The sequence below is a fragment of the Ptiloglossa arizonensis genome, chromosome 9 (genome assembly GCF_051014685.1).
Source record: "Ptiloglossa arizonensis isolate GNS036 chromosome 9, iyPtiAriz1_principal, whole genome shotgun sequence".
NCBI lineage: Eukaryota > Metazoa > Arthropoda > Insecta > Hymenoptera > Colletidae > Ptiloglossa > Ptiloglossa arizonensis.
The window spans coordinates 18168831-18196671 of record NC_135056.1 but is presented as its reverse complement, the minus strand read 5'-3'; the positions used below and the strand labels follow the sequence as shown (position 1 = coordinate 18196671).

The following is a 27841-nucleotide window of genomic DNA, read 5'->3' as shown; positions in this document are numbered from 1 at the left end:
CATTTTTCGTTAACACGGACATAATTACACACATGCACACACATATTTGTAAATTCTTTTTTTTTTTGTCGTTTTATTGTTTTTTTCTTTTGAAGAGTTTTGAACACTTTTCCCCTTTTACGTTTAATTCGTCGCGTAGTCGATGGTTAAATTGGCAGTAAAACGGTTGTCGAGACGCCCTCGGTCTCTTGGAATTCGTAAATACTTGGTAGAAAACACGTGGTTGAGGGGCGGGGGGATTTCGATTTTTAAAGCTGTCCCGGTGCACGTTCGCAGGCAGTTATCGTTTCCGTTATCACGTTCATTTGTATAACTTAGCGTATATCGTAAAAATCCTAGGACGAGAGAACAGTCTTCGAAAGGGTGTCGTCGATGAAAAATAATCGCGCGGCAAAGGAACTCGATTACCGGTTAGAAACGGTTTCAATGGGTTTTCGAATGTTCGATCGTTTTCGTCGACCGTGTTTTCTTTCTTTCGTTTCGCGATGCGTCTGATTGTTTTTTTTTTCTTTTTTTTTCGTTCGTTATCGCAATCGAACGATGCGTTCGAATGGAAAAAATTTCGGACAAAGTTACCGACGAGTCAACGAGAACGCGATTCACGAGCACGGGTTTTGGGATTGTTAAACTTTTATCGAACGCTTTAAGATTGTCGTCGCCTCCGTTCGCGTCGCGTCTCGATTGCTCGCTCGGTAGAACGGGAGGAGAAATCGCGCGGGAATTACGAAACTACTGCGATCGTTGTGAAAAAATGTACGAGAATGGTCGCGCGCCAGCGCGTTCCAGCGTAATCCGTTCCTACGTGATCGACGCTGCGCGCGTATTAATACGATTATTAATTATTCGTTAAATACTATATCTTATCTCTCGGTTGTGAAGCGTATCCGTACACAGATATTACACATAAATTTACACTTATATAGCGGTTATTAGTTTCTTATTTTTTTTTTTTCTTTTCTTTTTTTTTCGTTTCGTTTCGCACGACTTTTTAAATTCATAGCGATTCATATCGAGTTTAACGATTTCTTTACCTAGCCATTCAATGATTTACAAGTTTGATCGTTAAGCGTCTACGACGCGCGATTTCGATCGTCGCGTCTAACCGCAATGGCGCGTCGCTACCGTTTCCCGGACGACGTGTTCCCATCGCGGATCGGTTCGTCGTCGAAGTCGCGGTCGGTCGAGCTCAACGCTCGTTTCGACCTTACGGATCTTCAATTCCTGGTGACATTGCGTATCCGCGAGCGACGGAGAGAGAAAAAGAAGGTGACGATGCGACGACGGGACTGAGTCCCTACTTTCGGGACCGGATGATCGTTCGATCGACTCGCGTCGGCACGACGACGCGAAACCGACGTTACCGGGCTGTTTCGCGCGCTCCTCTGGATCGAGCGACGAGCGTTCAACGAGGCGAACCACGATCGATCGGTCCTCGGCTTGACGATCAAATCACAGAAAGAACAAAAAAAAAAAAAAGATAAAGACAAAGAAAGGAAACTTAAAACGAAACGAGAGCGAATATAAGCGATTCTTTGGTAAATAAGTGGTCGAACGATCCAACTTATAGAAACGTAGTACACGTATATGTATATATGCATGTATGGCTGTGCGTGAGATTTTTTTGCGTGTATACGTAATTGTGAGTGTGTGTATGCGTGTAGGTGTGTCCGTGTTTTGCGTGTGTATATACAAGTAACGAAGAGTACACTTACACGATGAAATAACGTAAACGGTGTGCGCGTGCGCGCCTGTGTGTGCGTGTATGTATACGTACGGGCGTGTGTGTATCAAAGTGTGTGCGTGTGTGTGCGAGTGTGTCGCGGGGGGGGCCCGAAGATGGCGTGCCACGGCAAAAAAGTGTTCTTTCCTCCGTAGTGTTTCTTTTCGTTTGTTGGCGGCCAGCGAAACCGGAAACAGGGCCCCCCTCGTTAGCGACCATTGACGCGTACACGCGTACCCCTTCTCGTCGCGGGTTCTCGCGTGCGCGCACGCGCGACTAAACCGCGAATGGTTAATATTTACACTGAATGGTGCTGGAGCATCCTTTTCAGGCCGATCCCAGTATCGAGTCGCCGTTCGTCCGTATGCGCGAAGACGTGTCCAATCTACAACTCCTTGCGCCGTTGCCTGCGTGAGAGATAAAGAGAGAAAAAGGTACGTTTGTAAACACTCTTGGGCTTCTGGCTGCGTTTCAACGATGAACAAATCACTTAAATCTAGCGCCGAGGCGGTCCCAGGGTCCTTTCAACCTCTCGGGGCCGGTGTGTCTGTGTGTATTTAACGTCCTGTGTTTGTGTTTCCCATGTCCGTGGGAGGAAGTGGCGAGAGGATGTGATTTTCGTGGCGACCAGTGCGAGTATAGTTTGTCGCGTTCGAAGATACGCGGAAAGACAAACGGTACCGAAAAACATCGCGGGGGAAACGCGTGGAACCGGTCGGAAACCTCTATGTTGTCTAGACGGAGACGTTTTAAGCGTATCTTGAGACTGATCCTTCGTAACGTAATTGTCGTTTGTTTCAACGAAGTGTCTTTGTTCTTTTTTTTTCTTTTTGGAAGTTGCTATCGAAATCATCGATAGATCGATCATCGCACATCGATAGATATCGTTTACGCGTCTGGTAAGATTTTACAGTTACTTCTTTATCGTACGGGTCACTATGAGCTGGGATAGTTTTGGTAACCATTTTCTTGAAACACTGCGCGTTCCTTCGGCCGCGATCGGTTCGTCGAATGTTCGTCGAGATCGAGCAACTTCCACGGGCTTCCGAACGCAGGAATTCGGGGAAGAGTAGTGGGAAATACCTGTACTACTCACAGAATCCGCGTTACCCTTCGGGCAGTGTAGAGCTCGGTCGATTACAACGGCTCGGGCCGGCTCGAGGGATCACTGCAACTGAACATCAGCAGGCATCATTGAGGCAACATCTTGCAGCTCGTCTCCATACCTTCTGGTGGCACGCGCATGTTGCCGTTGGTGACGTATCCGTTCGCGTCAACGATGACCGAGACGCTGCTCGGGTGATTGTGGTAGCTCACGCTCCGATGCGTCATGACGATGTTTTTCTCGTGTTCGATACCAGCGTGGGTGGACAGACAGCTCTCGCTGCTCCTGCTGCTGCAGGGTTCCATGGAGTGGTCCACGCGGATCGGGATCGAGTACTCGGACACCGAGTTCACCTCTACGGTCGCGTATTCGCGTATCATCTTCGGTGAGTAATCCATTTGCATGTGTTTCATCGACGAGGTCGGCACGTCGGCTTGGTCCGTGATCGTGGATACGTGGCCGTTGGCCATGGAGTACAGGTCCGGTTCGTCGTGACCTTTCGACGTCAGCATGGCTTCCAGACATTGGTACAGCAGCGCGTAATCCTCCTGCGAAAAATCAAATGTCAGATCTCACCGTATATTCTTCAGACCCTGATGGGGAAATCGTAAAGATTAGAAGACCGTTAGGGATAAGAGACTTGCAAGGAGAATTTTTAGCGAGACGAGAGTTATTCAGAAGAGGTTATCTAGCTCGATGTATCGTACAATCCAAGAAAGTTGCGCTACTCGAACAGAGAAAACGTTCGAAAGCAAAGACGAAGGCTGAACGTAGACCATGGGTCGAGTAGAATTGCTCGAACGTTACCTTTGATCGAAAGACTCCGGGTCGCTTCATGTACAGTAGCTTAGCGAACATATAGATATCGGCGCTTTGTTCGAAGTCGAGCTGTTTGTTCAAAGTCGTGAGAAGAATAAATACCGCAGCCTCGACGCCTCCGTACCTGAATCACAATTAACGTCATTTCGTATCGAACCTAATTCAACAACGGTTTGCGTATCGGCAAGAAGAATACCTGTCCATCACGACAATCGGGCCGTTTTGATAGTCCCGGTGCAAATCGTGGATCAGAGTTACCAAAGGTCGAGGATTGCAGTTGTGCGGCCAGAAGCCAGTTTGGGACGGCGGTCCGTGGACAATTTTGGCACTCAGTTCGTAATCGTCTTGCAGAGATCGTACAGCTACTTCCCGCAGGATCATTCCGTTCGCGGTTACTTTGATTCCGCAAGATCGCACGCGGAAGGTTTCCGATTCGAGGTCTTTCCCCTCGACTGGCCAAAATTCAGGGTACTCCTGGAAATAGAAAATTGCGTATGGTTTCCTTTCTTTTTGATCTCGCGGAGCGGTTTGTTCCAAAACAGTGCCCAAGAGACCTAGGAAAGGTGCTTCGCGATGCTCCAAGTGGAGCGCGAAAGAAATTTTTCAATGTTTCTTTCTACGCGTAACTCTAGGAGTATGCGTTTGAATATCACATTTCGCTCGGTACTACCTTCCCAAATTGGGTCAGTCTTTCTTTAAACGATTTTCGATACTCGACGACTAAAAGACTTCTTTTCGAGCAAGTCTAAAGATCTAAGCTCTAAGATCGTCTTCCATCCAACTCACTTCGTTACATTCGGTTAACATGACCACAGTCTGAGCGTTGTAGTTCCACATCATGTGCCAGAATTCCATGATCGTACTTTCCATCGGGTGTTGCGTGATGATGAATTCACGGTTGCGGTGGAAGCCTGTAAAAAAAGAAGAGAATTCGCGTCCACGTTCTGCATCTCTAATTTCGCCGACCTTCTTAGCATAACCAAGAACGATCGTTTACCAGCGATCCATGTTGCATTGATGTAGTCGCTTCCGTCGATTCCGGCTTTCGGCGTCAAGTGAACGCGAGCGGTCTCTATCGAAATAATGTCTTGGTTACGGTTTTTATGAATGTTGTAGGGTTTGATCGCCGAAACCAGGTTGAATTCCTTTGGCTTCCAGGATGTCACTAACTGGAGAAACAGACGATATTAACGGTCACAACGAATCGCTCTACCATCTCGAAGTGTCTTTATCCCGATGCGAATAATAGCTACGGATCAACACCTTGTATTGGGCCTCGAGGTTGTTCCAGGCGTCGGTGTTATTGTTGGCTGGATTCAACATATCTTGAACGTACGCGATCAGGTTATTCGTGTCGATGTTGGTTTCACCGCTCTCGATAGCCTCCTGTAGAGCGTGATGAATGAACACGTACTGTTCTTCGGTCTGGACCAAGAAGTTACGCTGGGTACGAATGTGCTTGAGAAATCCAAATACGTTCACTTCGTTCTTGCACTTCGCCTGCTTCAGCATGGCGTCGATGACGATGTAGGTGCCTGTGCGTCCAACACCAGCGCTGATGGAAGAAAACCGATCGTCGATGAGTTTCGACCGTCTATGGTGTCTCTTTCAATACTTTCCGCGTTTCCTCACCTGCAGTGAACCACGATGGGTCCTGCATCCGGGGGATTGGCGTTGGAAGATTTCCGGATGAAGCTCAAAACAGGCAACGGGTGCTCCGGGACTCCATGATCGGGCCAACCGGTATAATGATACTGCCATACGATGCGTTCTCCCATGTTCACTCCGTTCTTCCTCTTCTTGACCTGCTTATAATAGTAAGACGATCTCCCATAGTATTAATCAATTGTGAATGTAAAATTTTCGTAGGTGAATAGTTCGAATAAAAATCGTACGAGTATTTATTCCTACCGTGAACGTCGACTACTTTGAAAACGTCACATTTACCGTTTAAATATTTCGTTGGTTCATAGATTATTAAAATTCACAGCTTGGACAAGCCCGTGCAAGACTCGTGGCCGGTAATTGAAACATTTACGACGGATTCGAGCTCTTATCAGCGAGAAGGGGCTCAATCGCCGTTACTATCGACGAACCAACCTTTAAGTGACGAATTTGAAGAGTGCGGATGGTGTACGTCGCCATGACGTCCTCTCTCAGCAGTGTGACCTGGATGTAACCGTAAGTCTCGGATCCCTTCTTCGGCCAGTACATATCACATTTTTTCTACGAAACGAGAAAAAGTCGGTTAACTTTGACGAATAAAACGTGCGAAAAATGAACTGATGGATGATACTTACGCGTCCACGTTCGACGAGATTGGTGATCATCACGACGATAGAGACCTTCTGCTCCCACACCATGCGCCAGAATCCGTCGAAAGTCGGGGGCAACGGACCCTGGGTGCCGATGTAAGCTCGTGTACGCTGCCATCCGTCGATGTAATTCGCGTTCACGTAATCGTGGCCCTTTTTGGGGGGGCCACCGCCGCAGGCCAGCAATTGGACTCGGGTATGGTCGTCTGCGGAGGTAAGGAAGAATCGTATCGAAACGCATCGCGAGTATCGTCGCGTTATCGATAATCGCGTGAACGGTGGCGTTGATAAGACGCGACTTACGACGACTCGAACGAAAGAAATTGTCGTTCGATCTAGGTGTCGTCCCCCGGATCGGAGACTCCCCCTGTTAACCGTTTCACGGTCCCCCGCTGAAGCGTTTAATTAAATTGTGAAAATTCACGCGTATCGGCGTTCGCGGATTTCGATCGACCCAGGTGATCGGTCGTCTCGCTCCCACACCCTCTGTCCTCCTCGTCTCTGGTTGATAGGCATTAACGAGCAGTGCCGCGAAGCATCTGTGACCTCGTTGTCGAGTGCTGCCGGTCACTCACATTAAAAGCGAACGAGAGCTGCTCGTTAATCCGATAACATTGCGAACGGCCGAGGCGGCGAGTGCTTCTTCTCGCAGCATCGCGAATTTCGAGCCGCGACGAGGACGAGGAGGAGTAGGAGGAGGGGAGGTGAAGAGAAGAAGGTGAGGAGCGAGACGGAGCAGGGGGAACGGGAGGGGACACCGACCACACCGCTTTGTAATCGCGCCGCGCGGATTCCGTTGAATTCGCGGCCGCGATGACTTCTTATCGCGACCGCTCGCGATAGCCTTATCGGTATAAAATCGTAAAGCAGTATCTTTTCTCGTCTCTCCCGTCGAGCCGACTGATAAGTTGCATCGGAGTAGACGCCTGAATGCAGCACCGTAAAATCGAACGCGTCGCGGTCTTATATCTACGGACGGTTAATTCGACGTCATAACTGTGCTCGAAATCGGTTTACGTTGTCGCGCGACTCGTGTCGAACTCGAGTCAAACAATGCGAACGAATAACAGATTTCCGTGTACCAGAGCTCCGCGGTTGTTTACTCCGGTACTCTTGGCATCGTGGCACGTTTCTCGCAACAAGGTTTCCGTATTACAGCGTTCCGGGACTTGTCTCCTTTCGGTATTTTGGTACTCTGACGATCGAAGTGGCTACCTTGCTCGAACAATGCGAGCGAAACGAGTTTCCAGCCTTCTGGAATTGTTCCCTCGAGTATTTTAGCATCGTGATACGTTATTTAATCAACGAGAATGATTAATATTTTGCATCAATCATCGAGAGTGGTTAATATTTTGTATCAATCATTGAGAGTGGTTAATATTTTGTATTAATCATTGAGAGTGGTTAATATTTTGTATTAATCACCGAGAGTGGTTAATGTTTTATATTAATCAATCCGTTCCATCGCTCCATGATTATTTACTCGATTATTTTAGTATCGTGTTATTTGCTCGATCGATTACTCGAACGCTCTCGTATTCCACCGCCGCGATATTTTAACCAATTCGGTGTTCCGACGTTCCACCATTGGTTCGACGTTCTCGCATTATTCAACGTTTGTCCCGCGCGTCTCGATCGTTCCATGGGCCCATCGAAACGATTCGACTCGATTCGCGTTGCAACGATTTCGCGAGGATCGCGAGGATCGCGAGGGTCCGGCCGGTTTCGCGAATCGAACGAAAGCCGCTCCGTTCGGAGTAGAAAGCGAGCGCTCGCGCAATTTCAGCTCCATTGGCGGCCGTTTCCACGCGAGGTCGGCCTGACGTTGCGACGATTGCAGACTTCCGATATGCGCGATTACAATTGTCGCATTGTGCCAGCTCCGTCTCTGTCTCGACGAAGGTGAAACGTTCGTCGGCACGCGTGGTCGATGACGTACGAACGAAAGACCAATGCGACGATCCAGTTCCTCTTTGAGGGGTTACGCCACCTTCGCGACGAACAAAAATCGACCGCGGAGAGATCGACGCTGTCTCGTTTACTCGCGCGAGAAGTTCCTCGAAGCTTATCGGGGCTTTAATTCGCCGCGAGCAATCTCTCACCGATGCTTTCGAGTAATCTTGCAACGCGCGGATGGCTCGTAAATACTTTCTTCCCCGCGTACGTATCGCGAGACCGGTTAATCTCGCGAACAACCAGCAACAATTGTACAGAATTTGCGAAGATTTTCTGAACAACGAGCAATTACCGTCGAGAATCCGCGGAGGTTCTCCGAGCAACGAACAACAATCGTAGAGAATACGCGAATACGTGACGATTTTATCGAAACGAACTCTTAACGCGGAGGAGATCCTACGCGGGAACCGATCGATTCAATTGAAGCGGTTTCGTTCGGTGGCTGGCCGCGAGATAACGCACGGTATCCGCGACAGTTGGCCAGGCACGGGTAAAATTAAACGGTACACCGTGTATATCGCGAAGGATGAAAGGGAAACTCGCGTCGTTTAAAATAGAATCCAGCGCCGGTGGGCCGACGGAAAGAAAAACAGAGGCTGCGCGGTGGTACAACGCGGACCTGTCGAAGCAACGCTCCACGAAACCGATCGAAATAAATTATTCCAGTGGCCTGGTATTTCGGTATTCCACTACCGCGATATCCCCGGTATTCCGCTATTCCACTACTTTGGCGCTTCAATACTTCGGTATCTCGGCACGCGAATGCACCGGACCTTCCGGTACTCCTCCACGATCGCTTTAATATTCCGGTGTTCCGGTATTTTGGAATTTTATCGTTCCAATAAGTTCGAAGTCGTATAGAGGTTATAACGAACGCCAAAGGAACGATAAAATTTCCACGGTACAACAATCGCTCGCTGTATCAGCGACGAGTCGAGTCTACTACTTTTTCGAATTGTCGATAACTCGATAAAAGATAGATTCGAAAGACGAGAGAAATACAACCGAGAAAATAACGCGTTCGCTTGCTCGAATACGACGATCGATTCGTAGTTAAAAAGCGGTACGAATCAACGATACGAAAAATAAGAAACGATCGGTCTCGTCTTACGGATGCAAGGCGTATCGTTGCTTCGCGGATTCGCTTGGATTTTTTTTTTTCAAATATCCGCTCCCGTTGCGAAAAGACGCGGCAATTATACGGAAACGCGCGTAAATCGAAGCGATTCCGACTTTTTGCTCGTTAGAGCCACGAGATCGCGGTGTATCCGCGCTCGTTACAACCAAGTTCGACTGTGCTCCAACGTTTCTTTTTTTTTCCCCAGAGAAGCTGCACAACCGTTCACTTTTCCCGCGCGAATAAATATTATCCGAGGAGGAGGGCAAGGTTGCGAGCGTGGGGCGGAGGTGTAGCTACTCACAGGCTAATATGTTCAGATATCGGTTCTTCGCTTTGTTCTCGACGCATTGGCTGTTCTCCGCGGTGAACTTGCCGGTCTCCGATTGTATGAACTCGTACTCCTTGCTGAAACCTACGTCGCTGTCAGCATGGAGGCTGGTTACGTGCTGAACGAACTTCTGAATCACGACGGCGGTGCGTTCCCCGTCCTGTTCGGTGTTCTCCCATTCCTGGAGCGTGGGCACGCTCCGCGGCGGATAGTCCAGAAAGTAATACGCGGTGTGGAAGCATTTTCTGAAAATTGGCCTCAGGCAAGGCCTGATCAGTTTCACCATAAGCATGCATTCCAACGAAAAAACGTAAGGAGAACGTAACAGAAGCGGGGGGCGTTGGGAACCGTTTCTCTTTCTTTCTTTTTCCTCTGTTCTGTTTTTTTCCTTTTTTTTATCGCGACGCGCGACGATACGCGCAGCTACCGAACCTTCTTATCGATGGTCTCTTGGCGCGTCGCGCGAAGCGAAATAAACTCGAGGAATTCCAGAAAAGACTTTCGTCGCCGTACGCGCGGTATTACTGATCCTTCCGTAGGGAAGAGTACTTCCCGTTGGTTATTATTTTTATTTACTCTCCCAAACTCACAATTCGAGGAACTTCTTCATCCCGCCGTCATGCGTCTCTCAGCATCCATTCCGTGTTAAGAGAAGACGAGGATCGGTACCGCGAAATCGAGGGCGAATCGACGGAGACGGTGTGCCGCGATCGGTCCGTGTATCGTCCTCGTGACCCAGAAAAATACTTCACGAATCGTTTTGTCGCCGCTCGGACGGTATCGCGGTCGTCGAGACGACGTCCTTGGGCATCCTTCTTCACCGTTCTGACGAGAGAACGCCCGAGAGAGAGAGAGAGAAAGAAAGAGAAAGAAAAAGAGAGAGAGAGAGAGAGAAGAACTAATACGAAATTTAGCGGCCACGGGACGACACGTGTTCCATAGGCGCACGATTCGATGCGATTTTCACAGCGGAGTCGCGTCGATCTCCTTCGCGAAACGTCGTCGCTCGACTGCGATACGCTCGAGCGTTCGACGCCGTTCCTAGCCGTTATCGCGGCTGATAAGCGAAAGAGAAGGAGAGAGAGACGCGTTCCGCGCGCGCGGGGGAAAACCTCGTATAGCGCGAAAGAGAGACCGTGGAGGGGGTAAGAGGAGCGGAGAACCACCTAGAACGTATGTTTGTCGTCCCTGTTATTGTTTTCCTGTCCCATTAGCGACGAACGGGCTCAACCAGGCTAAATATCGCGAAAACCAGACGGGGGGAAGGGAACTCGTCGACCGACGCCGCTCGACTTCCGAGAAGATTGAGCACGTACGATGCACCGGCCCGAGTGCTTTTTAATACCTTCTGCCTCGTGACTGCGACGTGGATCGGCCGTAATTACGCGACGACGACAACGACCACGACGAAGACGACGATCGACTTTGCCAATTTAATTCGTTTTTGTTCCCGCGCACGGGAAACTGTTTAACTCTACCGTTTAGCGAGCCTCGGGGATCTCCGCGCCTCGGTTAACGCTGGAATTCGGTGGAAAGGTGCGCCCGCTTGGGACAATTACGGCCATAGTCGGAATAAAATTGATTACCGCGAGATCGTTCGAGAGCTCTCCGCTCACTCTGTCCCTCTATGGCCAACGACCGTCGCTACTTAGTGGGGAAAAGTGGAACTAACGAAGAACGCGTTTCTATTGTGTCTCCGCTTTTAGCGTCCCGTTTCTTCTTTTTTTTCTTTTTTTTTTTCTTCTGGGATAAGTTCGGTTATTTTTTACACGAGGAATCATGAGAAAACGAAACGGACACCGAGCGGAATGTTTCTCCGTTCGCGAAACAATGATTCGAAGTTGTTGCCGGTTGGACGTATTTTCGTTCGAATATAGGCACTTGGTAGAAAGAAAGGAAAATGAAGCGACGACGAGTGAAATGTTTCTACATTTCCGAAGGAATAATCCAAAGATGCTGTTAATGGAAAGTGTTACGAAGCATCTCGATGACTTTCGAAACAGCCAAGAAGTTTTCACTCTATTATATCGTCACACGGTAGATCGTAAAGAGACTGTAATTTTGAAGCGAAATCGTTACCAGGTGTTCCATTTCTCCGAGGTAGAACTCTTGGGGTACTTTGTTATTGACAAACGCAGAGGTTATCGATACCAGGGTTAGAGCAGTGTTTTCCAAGGTAGTGCGACCAGGGGAAAGTGCGATTGACTCTATTCAGGTCATGGATTTGCTAAACGAGAAACTCTTGGAGAAGTCTTTCAAAGACGCGTTCCATCTTTTTGGTACACGTCGAGAATACCGAAACTATCGTTTCGAAAGTGGTTGACGAACCGTCTTGTTATCGTCGATCGAGAAGGTAAGGTTGCCATGCGGGAGAACAAACGGAAAAGATAGACAGATAGTTCGATCCTCACTTCCACAAGACGAAAGACGTGATGATCAGCATCACGGCCAGGCAGGCGCAGATCATCCCGGCGATCACGCCGCTGTTGAACTTCTTGGTGCTGTGCGGCAACAACGGTGGAATCTTGTCGCAGTTGCGGGTGACTCGTACCTTCCAGGGCACGGAATCCTCCCCGTCGATGATCACTCGGTGGTCGATGGTGCTTCGTGTGCCCCCGCGCACCACGATCTCGTAGACGGTGTTCGTAGTCAGATTGGATATGATCGCCTGTGAATTTATCGAGATACTTTTCGGTACACCCTATCGTTTCGTAAATCACCGACGAAAGTTCCCGTCGATGGATATCCAGAGACCGGTATTCCGCGAGACGAGAGAAAACGTTTCGACTTCGACGATCTGTGCTCGAATCGGACGTTTCGAGATCGAGATTCACCGGAACGGAATAAATTTAATCCGGAACACGACGTACCGTGGACGAACTATAGTATCTCGAGATCGGTTCGTAGCGGAAGAAAATCGCCTACGGCCGGAGAAGCTCGATCGGTCGAGAAAACGAAAGGTCCCTGGTTCTCGCGTTCCCGTCCAGTGATCCCTGTAGCCGATTCGAGCGAGAAGACAATCAGAGTGAAAAGACGAAAAACGCGGAAAGTGGAAATCGACCGTCGCGGTTGAACGATACGCGATTCTCGGACGTTCGGGGACCGTGACGCGTCGATACGAAATCGTAACAGGTGCGAGGAGAACGAATACGTACCGCGCTCTCCAGGTGATTCTTCTCGGTGAGCACGTTGATCTTCACGTAACGGTTGCTGTTCTCGATGTGATATTTAATGAAATAATAGTCGATGGAGCCCGAGAAGAAGTTCGGTCTGGCCCATTGGATGTAAATCGAATCATCCGTTTGGCAAGTGACGTTCAAGATCGTCGGGGGGCTCGGTCCCGAAATGTCCGTGCGACGGATTATGTGGTCCGACGGCTCGCCTTCGAACTTCCAGGTGTGCGCCTTCACCCATATCTTGTATTCCGTGTCTGGTTCTGAAAGAGGATCCAGTTAGCGCGAGGAAAGAAAGCAAAAAAGTAAAAAAAAAGAAAAGAAAAAAAGAAACACGTGAGAGTCGACCGCTTCCAATCGCTCGACCAAGGCCAAGTTTCAGCACGGAGACACCGAGGTCAAAAGCACGCAAAGTTCCTAGATAGCCGACCGTCCAACTATTAACCGAGATCAACGCAACCGTAACACGGCCGATCGGACGTGACTCTGGTTACTCGCCGGAGCTATAGGTCGAGACCTTCTACGATCGCACGAACTCTGTTGTATTTATCGGCCAAGTGTTGCTCGTTAATACCCGCGGGGGGAGTGCAGGTCCGTACCCTCGCGAGCTTTGGATACCAGAACGCGAAATTCTCCGAGCGGTCCGGGCGTTAAGTATCCCCAACGTGGCTCAACGTCACCGATCGCGCGAACTTCGACATCCTACGTATTCGATACGTATTCAGCTTCGCGACCGAGTTCCCGGTGAAAAGACCAGCCAGAGTGTACAGCGTTCGAAGTCACGTGTCACGAAGAAACGAACAAAAGAGTTCGTTAGCCGAATCCCCGATTCCAGCGTGTTATCTCGCGATGCATTCTCGTCGACGCTCGAACCTACAACGCGGTCCCCGTTGATAAGCCGGCTTATCGACGAACCGAGTTCTACACCGACGATCTCTTATTTACCTGAACGACGATTCTCGAAACAGATACGCGGGAACGCTGCGTTTCCATCTTCGAAACGGCCTAATCGCCTCTAAGAGGAAACGAACGATCGAATCTGTACGGTGGCTCCGTTGGATACTCACTCAGCTGTTCCAAGACGAACTCGATGACCGATTCATCGTACTCGTTGGCTTTGTACATCTGGACGTCGGTGAAGTTGGAATGCATGTAGTAGACACGATAACCGGAAATGACCCCATTGGCGCTGTCCGGCTCGACCCATGACAATTCGATGGTCGTGGATGTGATGCCGTGAGACGAGAGGTTCAACGGTTTCGTTGGCACTGCGGGAATAAACACGAGAGGTAAAATTAGAACAAAACCCTCGCTTCGAGCTCGACGGGACGAGAAAATTTAATTAAAAAAATCTTCGATCCGAGAGTATTTGCACGTTCTCGGGACAATTTCGTAGATTCGGGGCAACCGTAGTCCCGGATTATTCGAAACGTTTGGTCGTCGCGAATATCGATGCGCTCGCGCCGATTATTTTCGCTCCGACTTTCGGGGTTTTTCAATTTCGGGGCGTCGCGAATGTTCAAAGAAAATTGGCAAATGCGTCGTCGTTCCGACGCATCCCTCGAGGGGTTATTTCCGACAATCGTGAATTTCGAGGAAGACACCCCGAGGAAGATTGCGCGAAACGGCAATATTCCGTATTTCGTGTGCACCGCGGCTCGATATCCACGGCTCCGTAAACTATTTTTCGGTCGATGCACTTGGGCGGCGCGCCTCTTTTCCCTTATTTTTCGTCGGTCGCTCATCATCTTCCAAGGTGGCTTTCCAATTTCCCGCATACAAAGACGAGAGCGAGCTTGCGACGGCCGAAGTCTGAATAATTAATTTCGCCTCGAGTGTCTTCTCAGACCCCCTCGCGCCGACGAGTAACTCTATAGACACCGTCCTCGTCTTTCGTTTCAGCGACCGCAGCCACCGAAATCTCGCGGCTGCGTTTCTTCCCCGGCGATCCGACGCGCTCTTTAAACAAGCGGCTCGCCACGATACCATTTAATTCGATCGAATCCGATGAATCGCGTTACCTACCGCCCAAGAAAACCGAGGATATCGCGAGACTATCGACACGGAGCGGAGAAATTGCCCCGTGAGTCGGGAGCTACGACGACGGGGGTGGTTAGGGTGTCGTAAACACCAACGTGAACCGACGACGAGATAGAACTTTGATGTCATCACCCTCTCCAGACGGCTCGCCAGCGTTTACTTCCACCAGAAATAACCTATTGCGACATACGTCCGTCTAATAGGGTCTAATAACTTGGGAAAAGCGAAGATCGATCCTTAAGCCGGGTTCCCACGAGCGCGAGACGCGGTTCTTGTCATCGAATAGGATGCTTTTTAATAGCATCGCGCGCCGTGTTCCGTGACGTGGCCCTCGTGGCTCTACAGGCTTTCGTTCGTAACCCATGTTGATCGAAGATCACGAATTATAGAGTTCTCCTAGATACTACTTCCTAGTATCCTGAATTACCTTGGGGTTTGACGCGAAACAACCCGGTCCGGTGTATTCGATTCGCGGACGATGGGTACGCGATCATTGGCCGTGGTCAGTGGTCGTTGTAACAAAGTTTACTCTCGAATCATTTTTGCCGCTGGAGTTTAATGCAATTCCACCGTGGAGCTCAAGGATCTCGAAGCTTTCGCTTATCATCGATCCGGAAATCGCGAACAGAATTGTCCACCCTCCAGCAACTAACTCTACCAGGGAGTTTGGCTCGAGATAAGTTCTCTCGTGGTATTCGAATCATCGAGGAGGATCTCCAGCAGCGGAGATGGTCGTTCTTGGACTATTTTTGTCGCTAGAGTTTAACATACAATTCTATCAGAGTGTGCAGATATATCGTTGAAGTCCGCGAGGTCCGCGCGTAGGGCTCGCGAGTACCGAAGTTTTCGCCTACAATCTCGTTAACCAGAGATTAGAAACTATAGAAGCATCTGCCCCTTGGTATCCACAACTATCGAGAGTTTCGACTCTAAACGAGTCCTCCGGTCGTATTCGAATCATTGAGGACGTTTACGGAGAATTCCAGAACTCTAGAACTCCAGTTTTCGGTAACTGGAAGGACTGTTGGGTCGTCTTCACTGGTTCGCGCAACTCCATCGTGAATAAGACCGGGAGTTTCTAAGTACGGAGCCACGTCGCGACGTCTATCGCGCCACCTTTGGACGATAAATTTAATTCGCGATCCCAGTAATAGCGCGCAACATTGACCGTCAGCCGAGATTCGTGGGTCAGTGCACCGCACAGACGTAGAGGTACAGAGGTTAAGTGCTTCAAGTGCGCTCCGGCGCCGTGAGTTGCGTACGTAGGAACGTGGCTTTAGACCTCGAACTACGTTGGAACTAAACCGTGTCAGAATCCGTGGAACGAAACTCACGGTCCCTTGAGCGGCCCACGGACGCAAATACGCATCGCGATGCGGTTTTCGATGAGTTCGTGTTTGGGGTAGGCTAGCAACGAGCCGATAGACACCGAAACAAATTACGATGACGCGGGTGTCGACTTGTCGCGCGTTTCTTTCATTCTGTAATTTGCAAACTTTGGTAAATCCCGGTACCGTAAATTTTTTATACGTCCTCTTCGAAGAGGCACGCTATGAATTCTTTTCCATCGTAAAATCTATATCGGCGTTAGGAAATTTTTCTCTACGTTCTTCGACCAGTTATTTAAATGCAATCTTCCGTAAACTTTTCTTCGAATATTCGGGGTTTCTGTTATCGAGTAAGTCGGTTCTGGCAGTATCGATGAATTCTTCCCAGAAATCTTCGGCGTTGTTTTCAACGGAAATGGTATCGATGCCTCGAAACTTCAAGAGTCTGCTCAAGCAATTGGGATGGGATACCCTCTACGAGAGAATGGAAGCATTCTTTCGAAGAATTTCGAGAATCCCCCCTTGAAACTTGGAAACATTGTCCAGAAGTGGTCAACAATTGGTCGATCTTCAACGAGGCGTCCAACTTCCAAAGGGTGGAAAACGAAACGAGACGCGCGAAGCATCGCCCGTACGGCTTCGCGATTGAATTTCGCGGCGTTTCAGCAACAGGGCGGCATTAGGGAGCGCGTACTCGAATGCTGTTCGCGCGGCGTTATCTATTATCGCCGAGCGGCACGCGAGCGTACCGAATTCGAAACGGGCAACGAGATTCCAGGGGTATCGGCGACGAGCTCTTTATAGAAGTTATCGCACCCCGTGGTCGTACCTCGCGGAAGAAGGACTCGTGTTTTCGATTTCAAACGATCCCCCGAACAAACCGATACCCCGTCCGCACCAAGCGGACTTCAATAACGCACCGTGTAGGTACCTACGGTGCTTCTGTGTAACGCGATACTGCTACCGCCGCGAACGGGAACGAAACGTTAGGCACGGTGCACAACTGGCGTCAAACGTTCTCCATTTACCGCATATTTGAGCACGTATAGCGCTTGAATACGAAATCGAGCGATCGACGACGAAGGGGCGACGCGTTTTCGTTCGATTTCTCAGCATCGGCCACCCGGCGAACGGGGAGCTGGAAATTGAAAGCGCGTTCGCGAAAGCGGTGCACGGAAGGAGACCGTTACCGTTCCACCCCGGTTTAAAGAACGCTCACCGTCGTCCACCGTGAAACGTTTCGCACGCTCCGAGCATTTCGATGCTGTCATATTTCTAACGTCCACCCGGACATCCTACCGCCGAACTGTGGACATCAATTTCTCCGTTCAAGGAGCGGAACACGGTTATAGTATTTCGCTCCATCGAGACACCCCGAAGGCGAATTTTCGACACGATCCGTTACGCGTACTTGGAAATTATAGTCGCGTACAGGAGGAAATTGAAGATAATTTTTTATCCGCGTCTTTGGTAGTTTCAAATCGGATCCGTCGGTTTTCTTTAACCGAGGGTAGAGAATCTTTGCCGGTTCTACGATTGGGACGAAATCTGGCGTATTTCTCGGGTATTTCACGACTCGTCGCGTGTTCGAAACGTATTCTTTTTCGACGATTAGAGGTACTCGACTCGTTGATTATACTTTGGTAACGATACGTTCAGAATCTAAGAGTCAACGAGTTGCTCGACGAAACGCAAACAGTGGTGGGGAGAACGACTCGGTTTCTCCGATCCCCGTGCTAAACCTCGATCTTCGAGCGGTGGAATTACCGTACTCTCGCGATCGTGGCTTTCTTCCGGCGTGAAATTCTGTCTTCCAATACGAAGACACTGTCGGCGTTTCGTTTTAAGTATGCGCGACGCGTTTACGATGAAAACGAAGAGGCGAGCCGCGACGATCGGCCGCGCAACCTTTAGAATCCGCGGCCGGACGATGTTATGTCGGGTATACGTGCACGCACGGTTTGAAAAATGAATACGATTACGCCGTGAATAGGCAAGGTCGAGCGTGCAACTCGCTCTCCGTCGCGGCGAACTGCCGGCCGCAGAAAAAGGGAAGAGAAAGGAGAGAACGAGCCGCCGATTACATCGAGGACTCGCGCCTTTTTGCGTCCGAGTTTTCCGGGTTTGCTCGGCGACGTGAAAACCCGAACCGTTCCCACCTAGTTCTCCTCGTCTTCCTCGTCGCTGGATGTCTTTTATTCGATGTAACGGCTAATCGCGTCGTAATTGCTCGCTCCGTTGAGAAAAAATAACGCTCGCGACGAGCAGTTTACTCGGTAACCGCGCGACCTTTGGTATTGTATCGTCGCGAGTAACGCTCGATGGCGCGGAAAAATTAAAACGCTTCGATTACAGCGTGGATACGGCTATTTAAATATTTCAATACCGGTAAAGCGATACTCGCGACCCAACGAAAATAGAAGAGAAAAGGTAGAACCGGGAATACGGTTAATTAGGTGAAAATGATTATTTCCTGTATCGACGTGCTATCGGTACTGTCGGGTATTATACGATTCTGAAAGTTACGTTTCCTCTCGCGTAGAAAATTCGATCCAATATCGAACGCTAGAATCGGAATAACGAGGTTAATAATGTCGAATGCAAATATTAAGGATCGGCGAACCGGTCCGTGCCGCGTTGCCCCGGATTCTCTGTATCCGTTTTCTCGCGGCGACAAATTTTCCAACGGATCGTCGCGACGCAAACGCAGAATTGAAATCTCTACGAGAGCCAAGCCGAGCCGCCGTGGCGCAGACGGCGATTCGGAATTTCAGCGGCGGCTCCGCGAACGAACGAATGCACGGAAATTGCGCTTCGGAGACTGGTAATTGTTCGTCACGGATTTACCGCGAATTAGAACGCCACGTTCCTCGCAGGTGACTAATCGCGTACTCGGGAACGAAACGATCTTCGATGACTGTTTACGCGGATTCTAATTTCCATGCGCGTCGAAGTGCTTCCATCAGTCCTCGATCCGTTTTATGGGTTCGGAAACGATTCCCGCGCGGGATTGTTTCGATCGTTCGGGGCTACAAGTGTGCGACAATCGCGTTATTGTAAATTACGATACCGTGCAGACAACGTTTACGAGTCGATAAAAACGACCAAATTCTCCTCGTTGCGTTTTCGAACTCGCGTTCCCTTTCGTCCGGTCAAAGGAAACAAGGGCCCGGTAAGGAACCAAAGGGACCTCGAAATGTCCTCGACATCCCCGTTCGGAAAATCGATTTCGAGAAATTCTAACGTCCTCCTCGGCCTCCTTCGACTCTCGTACTTTCACTTTCTTCGCGCGTACGAACGCGCCTTCCGCGATACATTGGCCACGCGCGTTAAAATGAACCACCCTGTATAGGCGTGCAGTCGTAACCGAGGCAATTCCGCGCGCCGCCGCCGCCGCCGCCGCGATGCATAAGAGAGGCGTTCCTCGAGGATACGAGAAATAGGCGAAAGTGCCTTTATTAGGATCGGTTCGCAATGAGTAATGGCGCGCGAGTGAAAGGAACCCGTTGATAAGAAACAGAACGATCGTCGACTACCTGTTTCTCGTCGAACGGTTCCCCGTTTCCTGGACGAACAAGTTTCTGAACTTGAAACGCTTTCAGCGCATTTTCCGACCGACCGATCGCCGCTGCACTCTATTATTCAATCTTATCGCGCAACGATCGCGATTTCGTTGCGCGAAAAATACGGTAAACCCGTAGGGAACTCAACGAACCGAACACTTTCGCGCGATTGATTCTCCGTGAATTGTCTCTCGCGTTGTCGCGGGCTCGAGGACCGTGCTGCGACAACTCTAGAAGAGAGAAACGGTGGGAGCGTAACACTGCGACGAGCCGAAAAGCAACAGCGAGCATTGGATCGTTCTACGAGTCTTTGCAACTTCGTTGGCACCCGTTTTCGTCCGTTCTCGAAAGCCCTTTGATCGAAGAAACTCGAAAGATCGCTTCGAGTCGTGTTCATCGAAGAATACACTTCGAAACGTGGGAAAAGGTAAAGTTTAGAAACGATTATCAATTACGAGTACATTTGTTGCACTCCGAGAAACAATTCGTCTGAACGGTTGTACCGTTTGCCCAGTCGGTTACAATGTCCGGACGGAAGAAGGTACTAAAAATTCGCGAATACATCGATTCGAGGAACGCCTCGTGTCGTAAAACGGTTCCTCGGAAGTCGTTCGAGCGACGAAAAATTGTAAACAGTGGAAGGTAAGTAATCCCGGTTGAATTCGATCCGGCTCGAAACGCGGGAGAAACTAGCACGGAACAATCCGATACACCGGGGTCGAGGAAATACGAGGCACGGGATCGATCGAATTCGTTTCGACGGACCCCGAGTCGATCACGTACGAAGATCACGCGGCGGTATCAAAGCGGTCGTTGGTTACGGTTTATCGCCTACGATACTCGTATCGTGTACGTGGTCGTCTCTCGGTGGTCGATATCGACGGAGACGATGAACGCGGCGAAGTGACGCGGTTCGCCATTAATTCGTGATGCCGCGTCCTCCGGCGATGGACATTAGCAACCGCACAAAAAGGCCGGCTAGACATTTCGGAGCATGCGAATTAGAGTCGCGACCTTGTCGGCGTGCTCCTCCTCTTCCCCGCGGGCGTCATCGGGCCGTAAAAATAGAACGTCTGGATGCCGCGCGGAAGATAACGTGCTTTGACTTTCAAGAAGCAACCAGAAAAATGAAGAAGGAACGGAGCGAAAACGCGCGACACGGCCCCCGTATTTCCATAGTTATAATACCCCGGGCCGACACAAGGCACCCGTAAGGTCAGCCGGTACACACGGTTGCTGCAACGATGCAGAGAGGCGAACCGTTTGCAGGCGGATCACGCGTAGAGCGAATGACTGGCCGCTCGAGGACCATTGCGAAACTGGACCGAGACAGGAGTTACAGAAACGGGGAACGTTCCGGGCGGTTTCGCGCGCGACGTACGCGTTTCCCCGACAGGAAACGGGACCTCTGCCTACCGAGCGGTAGGGAGCAGGTTTTCGCGCGACGCTCGAGAGACCGCTTCCTCCTACCGCGGAACGTGGAACTGGTCCCGGGGACCGGGTTGAAGAAGAAACGCGAGGCAAGCGCGTTGCCTCTTTTTTTTCTTTTTTTTTCTTTCCAGCTCTTTATGATAACGCGCGCAGCCGTGAATCCGCGATCGGTGCCGTGACCCGCGACCCGCGACCCGGTTTGCGTTTCACGGAGGAACGAAACTCACGACGGAGGAGGATCCGTGCGAGCGAACATACGAGATAAACTACCGCGTTTCGTGGATACGGAGACGCCGGCCGGATCGCTCGCGGTACCCAACGAGAGAGAAACGTAATACCTAGAGCCACCGCGTTCCTCGAAATCGAGACGGAAAAGGAAATGACTCGCGCGACTGGAAAATTTATCTCGCGGCGCGTTCGCGGTTCCCCCCACCGGGAGGGGGAATTTTCTTCGCGATCGATTTCCTGCGGATCGAGGCGAGACGGTGCAACGATCGCGTTAACCCTTTCACCGTGGACGACTTTAACGCGAGACGCACGATATCGAGGCGGCGTGGTTCGTAAATACTCGATACGCCCGTGGAAAAGCCTGGCAACGCTTCGAGGTACACGTCGACCGTGGTCCTTGCTCGATATTTTTTCGATCCAATATGCAAAGGAGTTGCCCGAACCCCTGCTCCGAACTCACGGGACAACTTTATCGTTTTAACGGATTTTAATTATACGATGTAAATTAATGGAATTATTCCGCTTCGTTCTCGCCGTATATTTACGAACACGTATTCGGTGCAGAGAAGTTGCAAAGGAGTCGTCGAAACGGTAAAATTAGCGGAAGAGCCCACAGAGGATGTATGTATACGAAGAAACGATTTAATTACCATTAACGAGGCAATTGTAGCACGGATTTGTTTTTTGTAGCCAGTCGCGTCAAATATTCGAAAAGATTATCTCGAGTTAAGCGTTCGCGAACGATTTCGTTTCTCTTTACCAGGACTTTGCGGTAGGTGTCCCGCAACTTTGAACTGGGGTGTAAATTCCACAGCGTTCATAGGCGTTCGCGATTGACACCGGTGCACGGTAAAGCGTTGTTTTCGTATCGAGAAGAACGCGGTTCGAGCTCGTTCGGATTTGCGGCTGGAAAGCGTCGAGTGAGTTTGGGTTCGTGGAAACGATGCAACATTTACGAGGTAACTAGCGCTCTTGATTTAACCGGTTTTATTGGCTACCCAAATATCCGATTAACCGATCGGTGTCAGATCGTTCGGTTAGCGTCCCGGCGCACGGATAATACGGTTACGGCTAACCGAATATGCGTTATCGTTACGTTGATAATGGCAATTAATGGGTTAAACCGATCTCTCGTAGAGCGAAACCTGACAATATAGTCTGGGCTGCGTATTAAATTTTCACCGTCCGTTGAACGCGGACACTTCTCTTAAATAATTGCACAACGGATCGCCGCGAACCGTGGCAATGCTTATTCGTCGATAGTTAAGTTTCTTCTCGAAACGTTCGACAATGTCGCGTAGACACGAATACATTTCGGAGAAGCGCAACGCGTGGAAAATATTTACCAAACGGCCAATTTGGCAGGCAACGCCACCACTCGAGAGAAAAATTCCGCGCGGGGTTCGCAGCCCCGCGGCCGATTCGATTTACCTAGAGAAATGTCGCTGATGTTCTCAGTGGTTTGTTCGTACGAGGACTCGGACGCGTTCGGATCCGCGGAGGCGAGCAGGATCCTCAGGATGATGGCCACTGCGGCCGCCATTTTCGTTTTGCAGCTGCAGCTGTGAAGCGGCGTGGCGTGGCGTGGCGTGGCTCTCCACCGGGCTATTTCACGAATTCGTCCATCCTCGTTACTCTTGGCGTTCTCATCGCGCTCGTTTCAACCCCCGGGTACGGCACTTGGCGCGAACGCGGACACGGGATGCGCGACGCGCCAGTCGGGGCCTCACGCGAACGTCCGTACCGTATTTCGCCGCGCGTTACATCGCGGGCCCGTGGTCCACGGGGACCGGGATTTTGCGTCGTCTCATTGCACCCGTGACCGATCCGATCCGTTCGAGACACCACGACCGATCTCGTCCCGTGGACGTCGCGTAGTTCCGCACCTTCTGTTCCGTTCCAGCGTCCGTTTCGCGGATCCCTCACCGACGTACGATCATTCCCCCGAGACCGATCGCTGCGAGGTGATCATCGTTCGGCGGGCATCGCGGGGTCCTTCTTCGTTCGTCTGACGGTAATGGTAAAGATTGGCGCGTCGTCGAGGAGGCGTGCAGCGAGCAACGAGGAACCGTCGTCGAACCGAACGATCATCGCGTTCGCGCGCTGCATCCTCGCGACCCGATACGCGTACACACCGCGCCGCGAGTACACGTCCGCGCAACGTGGCCGGAATAACAACGAACGCGGCTCGAGATCGAACGACCGGCCCAATTTGGTCTCGTCCCGATGGATTCTTTCCCCCACGCTCGCGAACGCGCGACCGCCAGCTCGCCCGCCCGCCCGCTCGTTCGCGCTACCCGACCGATTATTCTTTGTTTCCGCGAAACCCGCGTAAATATGTAATTTCACGGGAGGAGAGTGAAATCCGACCGTCGGCGCGGGTAGTTCTCGCACTGGCGTTGTCCTAATTGCGTCGTCGAGTGCTTCAATTAGTCGGAATTATGGCCTCGATTGTTTCTCGTCGGGCATACACCGGCCAGCAACAGCGCGCCGGTAGCAACAACGGAGAGAAGAGAGGACGGCTGGACGGCGGCAACGAGTGCATCAGGTTCGCCGTTCGCGCAGCAATAATTACACCGGCCCCTCTGGAACGTTTTAAAGCGGCTTCCCCTTATATTTTTAGTACGTCCGGACCGAGGGGACACGCGGGCGTACGCCGCCACGGTGCCTACGTAGGATCGAGACGACCATTCGGTTCGCGTTCCCGCGAACAGAGTCGTCGAAAACTTGCTCGTTCTCGTCCGAACCGTACACCGGAGACGGTATTCCCAAAGTGGTCCTTCTCGAACCCCGAAAGCTCGATCGACTCGTCGCGCGTTCCACGGACGGACTACCGGGGGCAGGTGCAGAGGCCACCGTAACGGTTTTCCCGTGCAATGCGGATTCGTAGTTTTCCCTTGTCCCTCCCCCGCGCGACCTTCCCCATCATCGGGGAGAACCCTCGAACGCGTACCTGGGAGCACGAAAATGGGAGATTTCACGACCACGAGGAAGGTACGAATACGCTCGGAATGCGCGAAAAATATCGTTGATTTTACATTTATTCGTCCCGGCCGTACAGCCACGGAAGATTCACTCTCGAAAGGACATTGTAAATTTTGTGCGACAGTTGCGTCGAATCCTCGATTCGAGCGGTGTAATTAAAAAAAAAAAAAATAAAAACTCCGATCGTTGAATCTGAATTCCGTCCAAGGGCATTTGGGTACTTTGGTGTGTACAGGGATCGGGCAAGAGTCAACGACTCGAATCGCATGGTCATTTAAACGTATTTAAAGGGACAGAAACGCAAAACAAACATTCAGCGGGGAATCTCCGCGCTAGAGGCACAAGCCGTGCTCTTGGATGTCTTCGATGGGATGCTCCTTGAACCAATCGTAATCACGATGCGCAACTACCGGAGAAAGAGTTCGTTGCTGCCGATCCGTCTACAGGGTGAGACGTTCGAAATGCTCGATCGGGACGGTACGCTTTCAGCGACAAGTGCGACGCGAGAAAAGGTCGAAGTCGTTTTTCGAACGCGTACTGTTTACTTGCCTTCGAACGGAGTATTCGAATACGTTGCCCCCGGGGCTTCGTAATCGACTTTCAACGGTCTCGAATTCCCCTCGAAGGCACTTTGAAACTCCATTGGAGGATTAAGCGAAACGCGTAGCCCCGTTTGGGAAAACAAAGCCAATCTTCGTATCTTCTTAACGAATCCACTTTCACGATTACGTCCTCGTCGAGAGCCCGAGTTCGTGCAGTTTGGATCGAGTTCGCTGAAACGTGTCGGTTCGAGTGCCTCACCCTGTACACAGAGCCATCCGCGCAGCCGTCGAGAGTCCACCGAAGAAAACCGACGAACGGTTTAGCGTGAAAGGATCGGCCACGAGAGACTACCTGAATTAAGCCCGGGCGCTGGGAAAAGCGAGGCGTTCGAAACAAAGACGAATTGTTTACCTCCGATTCAGTAGACGGCGCGAGCAAACGGACGGGACGACTCGCAATTATGACTCAACGATTGCGATATTAACCGCAGGTTAACCGAGAACCGGCCGCAACGGCGCTGCACGCGTGCACGAGCACCGCGAGCCTTGACATTTATACGTCACGGAGAAACTCGTCGGGTGCGCGCTGCGTTCATCCTAGTTCTACGGCAAGAAACCACCAACGGGAAGGAAGACGTCCGTCGACGTTCTTTCGATAACGAACCAACGAGGACGAACGCAGAAAAACGCTTCCGTTCGATCAGAGGATGAAAATTCAAGTTCCGCAATAAAGGATGACTCACTCGCGCGCGACGCTCCGACGCGCGTACACCTATACAAGGTGTACCGCGATGTAACCGTCTAGTCGATGGTACCGACGCCGGACAAATAATCGGGAAAAGTTGGCGCAAACTTGCGGTTGCGTTCGACCGAGGTTCGTCCTTTGTTCGAGCGTGCACGTTCGCGGATCGCGATCCAGTCGACGGTGGGATTTCTTTCGTAATCGGTAACCCCGGATTCGATCGACGCGAGCCACGAACTCGACCCAGGACCGTGTTCACCGAATTACGGGTCGCGATTCGTTGACAGGTAGCGAGATCGATGGAAACGGGTCGAAAGTAAAACATCCGTTCGCTCCTCGACGTCTCGAGAGTCTCCTCGCGTCGTTCCGCATCGGGATCGAACGAGTCCCGTTGCCGAGCGGAGGAGACCGGCCAGAATTTTCAGCCCCGCCACGATTAAGAACAAAGGCGAGAAATGGGCTAAACGGTGCTCCGGATACGGAGTACCATTGTCCTCGTGCGTTCCGAGATGGACCGAACGTACGAACGAGAGCAACCAGCAACGCGTACGCGTGCGAATTTACGCTATTTTTCGTTCTCGCGTCTAATTCGCGCAGTTAAATAACCGACGAAACGATACTCGACTCGGTCGTGTTTACCCTGTCGTAAAATACGATTCTCGCAGTGGGTCGGGGTCAGAAACGTTCGAAGAACACTGACCTAGAGGAACATTGAAACGGTGTTTACAGAGTCGTTGTCGTCGTCGTCGTCGTCGTCGTCGTCGTCGTAGTCGTCGAGGTCGTACCCGAGTTACCGTGCGGCACACGGAAACGGTCGAACGAAGGTGACAAAGATCGAACAAGGACGCGAGTTCGTTCCAACTTTTTCCATTGTGTCTCGGTCTACTTTAACGTCGACGCGGTTCCCTCGTGTTCGCGATACACCCAGTACATAACGCGTGCTCGTTAAAACCACGTTGCGCGTAAATGTTGCGTTATCTCGCGCAACGACTAGCGACAACCTATCGACGATTTCCTGGCGACTTCCGTTTCAGAAGGACGTTGACCGGTCAGAGAGAGAAAGAGAAAGAGAGAGAGAGAAAGAGAGAAAGCGCGAGCGAACGAACGAGAGAGAGCGAGAAAGAGAGAGAGTCCGCTGCTTCCGATTCCAATATCCCATGCGACGAGAAATATCCAATTTCGCGACGAGTCGTTGGAAAGCGACAAACTCGGCCCGCTTGGAATCGACTCGTAGCATGCACCGGTGCATTTGCATAGGTCGCACGGACCGATGACATCGTGTCGCGTGGGATCGCGGCGATCGACGGACGAAAGAGTAATCGATTCGTCGAGCGAGACGTCGCCGTTTCGGCGGACAGATTCGACGGGACGTTGGGGTGTTGCCCTTTGCCGTCGATCGGTCCTCGTTACGGTCGTTGCTCGTTTCGAGGATTTCGTCCCGTTCGAATTCGCACGCGAAAGAGCCAGCCTCGTCCGTCCGTCGTCGCGGTTGTCGTCGTGGTCGTCGAGGTTACGTTCCATTCCCAGTCGTCATCGACGCGACACACCGACCGAGCGAGTACGTTTACGAACACCGTAACGTTGTTATCGTAGAAACGAGAAACGCACCAACCCCGTGCACGAGTACACGATCCGTTCGCGTTTTCGTCGCGGTCGTGTCCCTCGAGAGCGTTCTCGACGGCTCGGCGTTATATCGCACGGTGTCGATGCACTTTGAGAAAAACAACGCCGATCCGGCACGAGCGGCTCGCAAAAGGCCAAGAAGATCGGAAGGTAAGGTCGAACCGCGAGAACTACGACACCGGTCGTTCTGGATACAATTCGATCCCCGGAGGTAGGGGGACCAGGTTCGCGTAGCCAATTGAATGCACCGTTCCAGCGTCATTTTGGCACTGTGCGGAGAACCCTTCGCGCCATATCGACCCTTCAACCTCGAGCCACGATTCCGCCCACGTCGAACTCGTACCGGGACCGCGTACCGGCTCGATCGTTACCACGCGATTTCGCGTGCGTCTCGCGTGCGGTGTCCCCTCCCGCGATCGGTACGCGAGAAACGATCGAGGACCGGTCGCGGCGTATCGTTGTAAACTTTCTCACACTTAGGCGTCACTGGAGCCCGGCGAGGCGTCGTTCGCGCGACGTATTAAACGCCATTCCGAACCGAGAACTCCTTCGTGCGGCGGAGGATCCGCGAGCCGAGCGGCCTCGTACGCGGACGACGGTTATCCGGCGCGTACCGAAGCCGAACCGAGAGAAGATCGTCCACGACACCGGGTGGAAACGGAGCCGCGGTGGAGCGTCGCGATCCTGCGAAAGTGACACAACGCACTGGTCCTCCTCCGCGAGGAACACGAACACTGGACACGCACAGGACCCGCTCCCACGGCCGCAACAACACCGACACGCAACCTTCTCGCGCGTACTGTAAACCGTGACTTGGACTCTC

General features: G+C 51.2%; 1 protein-coding gene across 9 annotated transcripts; it reads right to left on the bottom strand.

Moving 5' to 3' along the window:
- Nucleotides 1–53: 53 nt before the first annotated feature.
- Nucleotides 54–27841, bottom strand: LOC143151021 (putative receptor-type tyrosine-protein phosphatase mosPTP-1). Of its 9 annotated transcripts, XM_076319736.1 has the most exons (17): nt 27493–27841; nt 22558–23134; nt 13604–13804; nt 12519–12799; nt 11775–12031; nt 9337–9632; nt 5945–6165; nt 5745–5870; nt 5277–5452; nt 4908–5199; nt 4642–4813; nt 4431–4555; nt 3841–4118; nt 3633–3768; nt 2947–3373; nt 2817–2894; nt 54–2127 (listed from the first exon to the last, which is right to left on the bottom strand). In XM_076319736.1, exons 2-16 carry the CDS (start codon nt 22667–22669, stop codon nt 2827–2829), a joined length of 3168 nt encoding a protein of 1055 aa, XP_076175851.1. In that variant the 5' UTR covers nt 22670–23134; nt 27493–27841; the 3' UTR covers nt 54–2127; nt 2817–2826. The 9 variants fall into 9 exon arrangements, with proteins under 9 accessions (XP_076175851.1, XP_076175850.1, XP_076175853.1 ...); XM_076319735.1 differs by having other exon boundaries at nt 54–2894; XM_076319738.1 differs by having other exon boundaries at nt 54–2894; nt 5277–5449.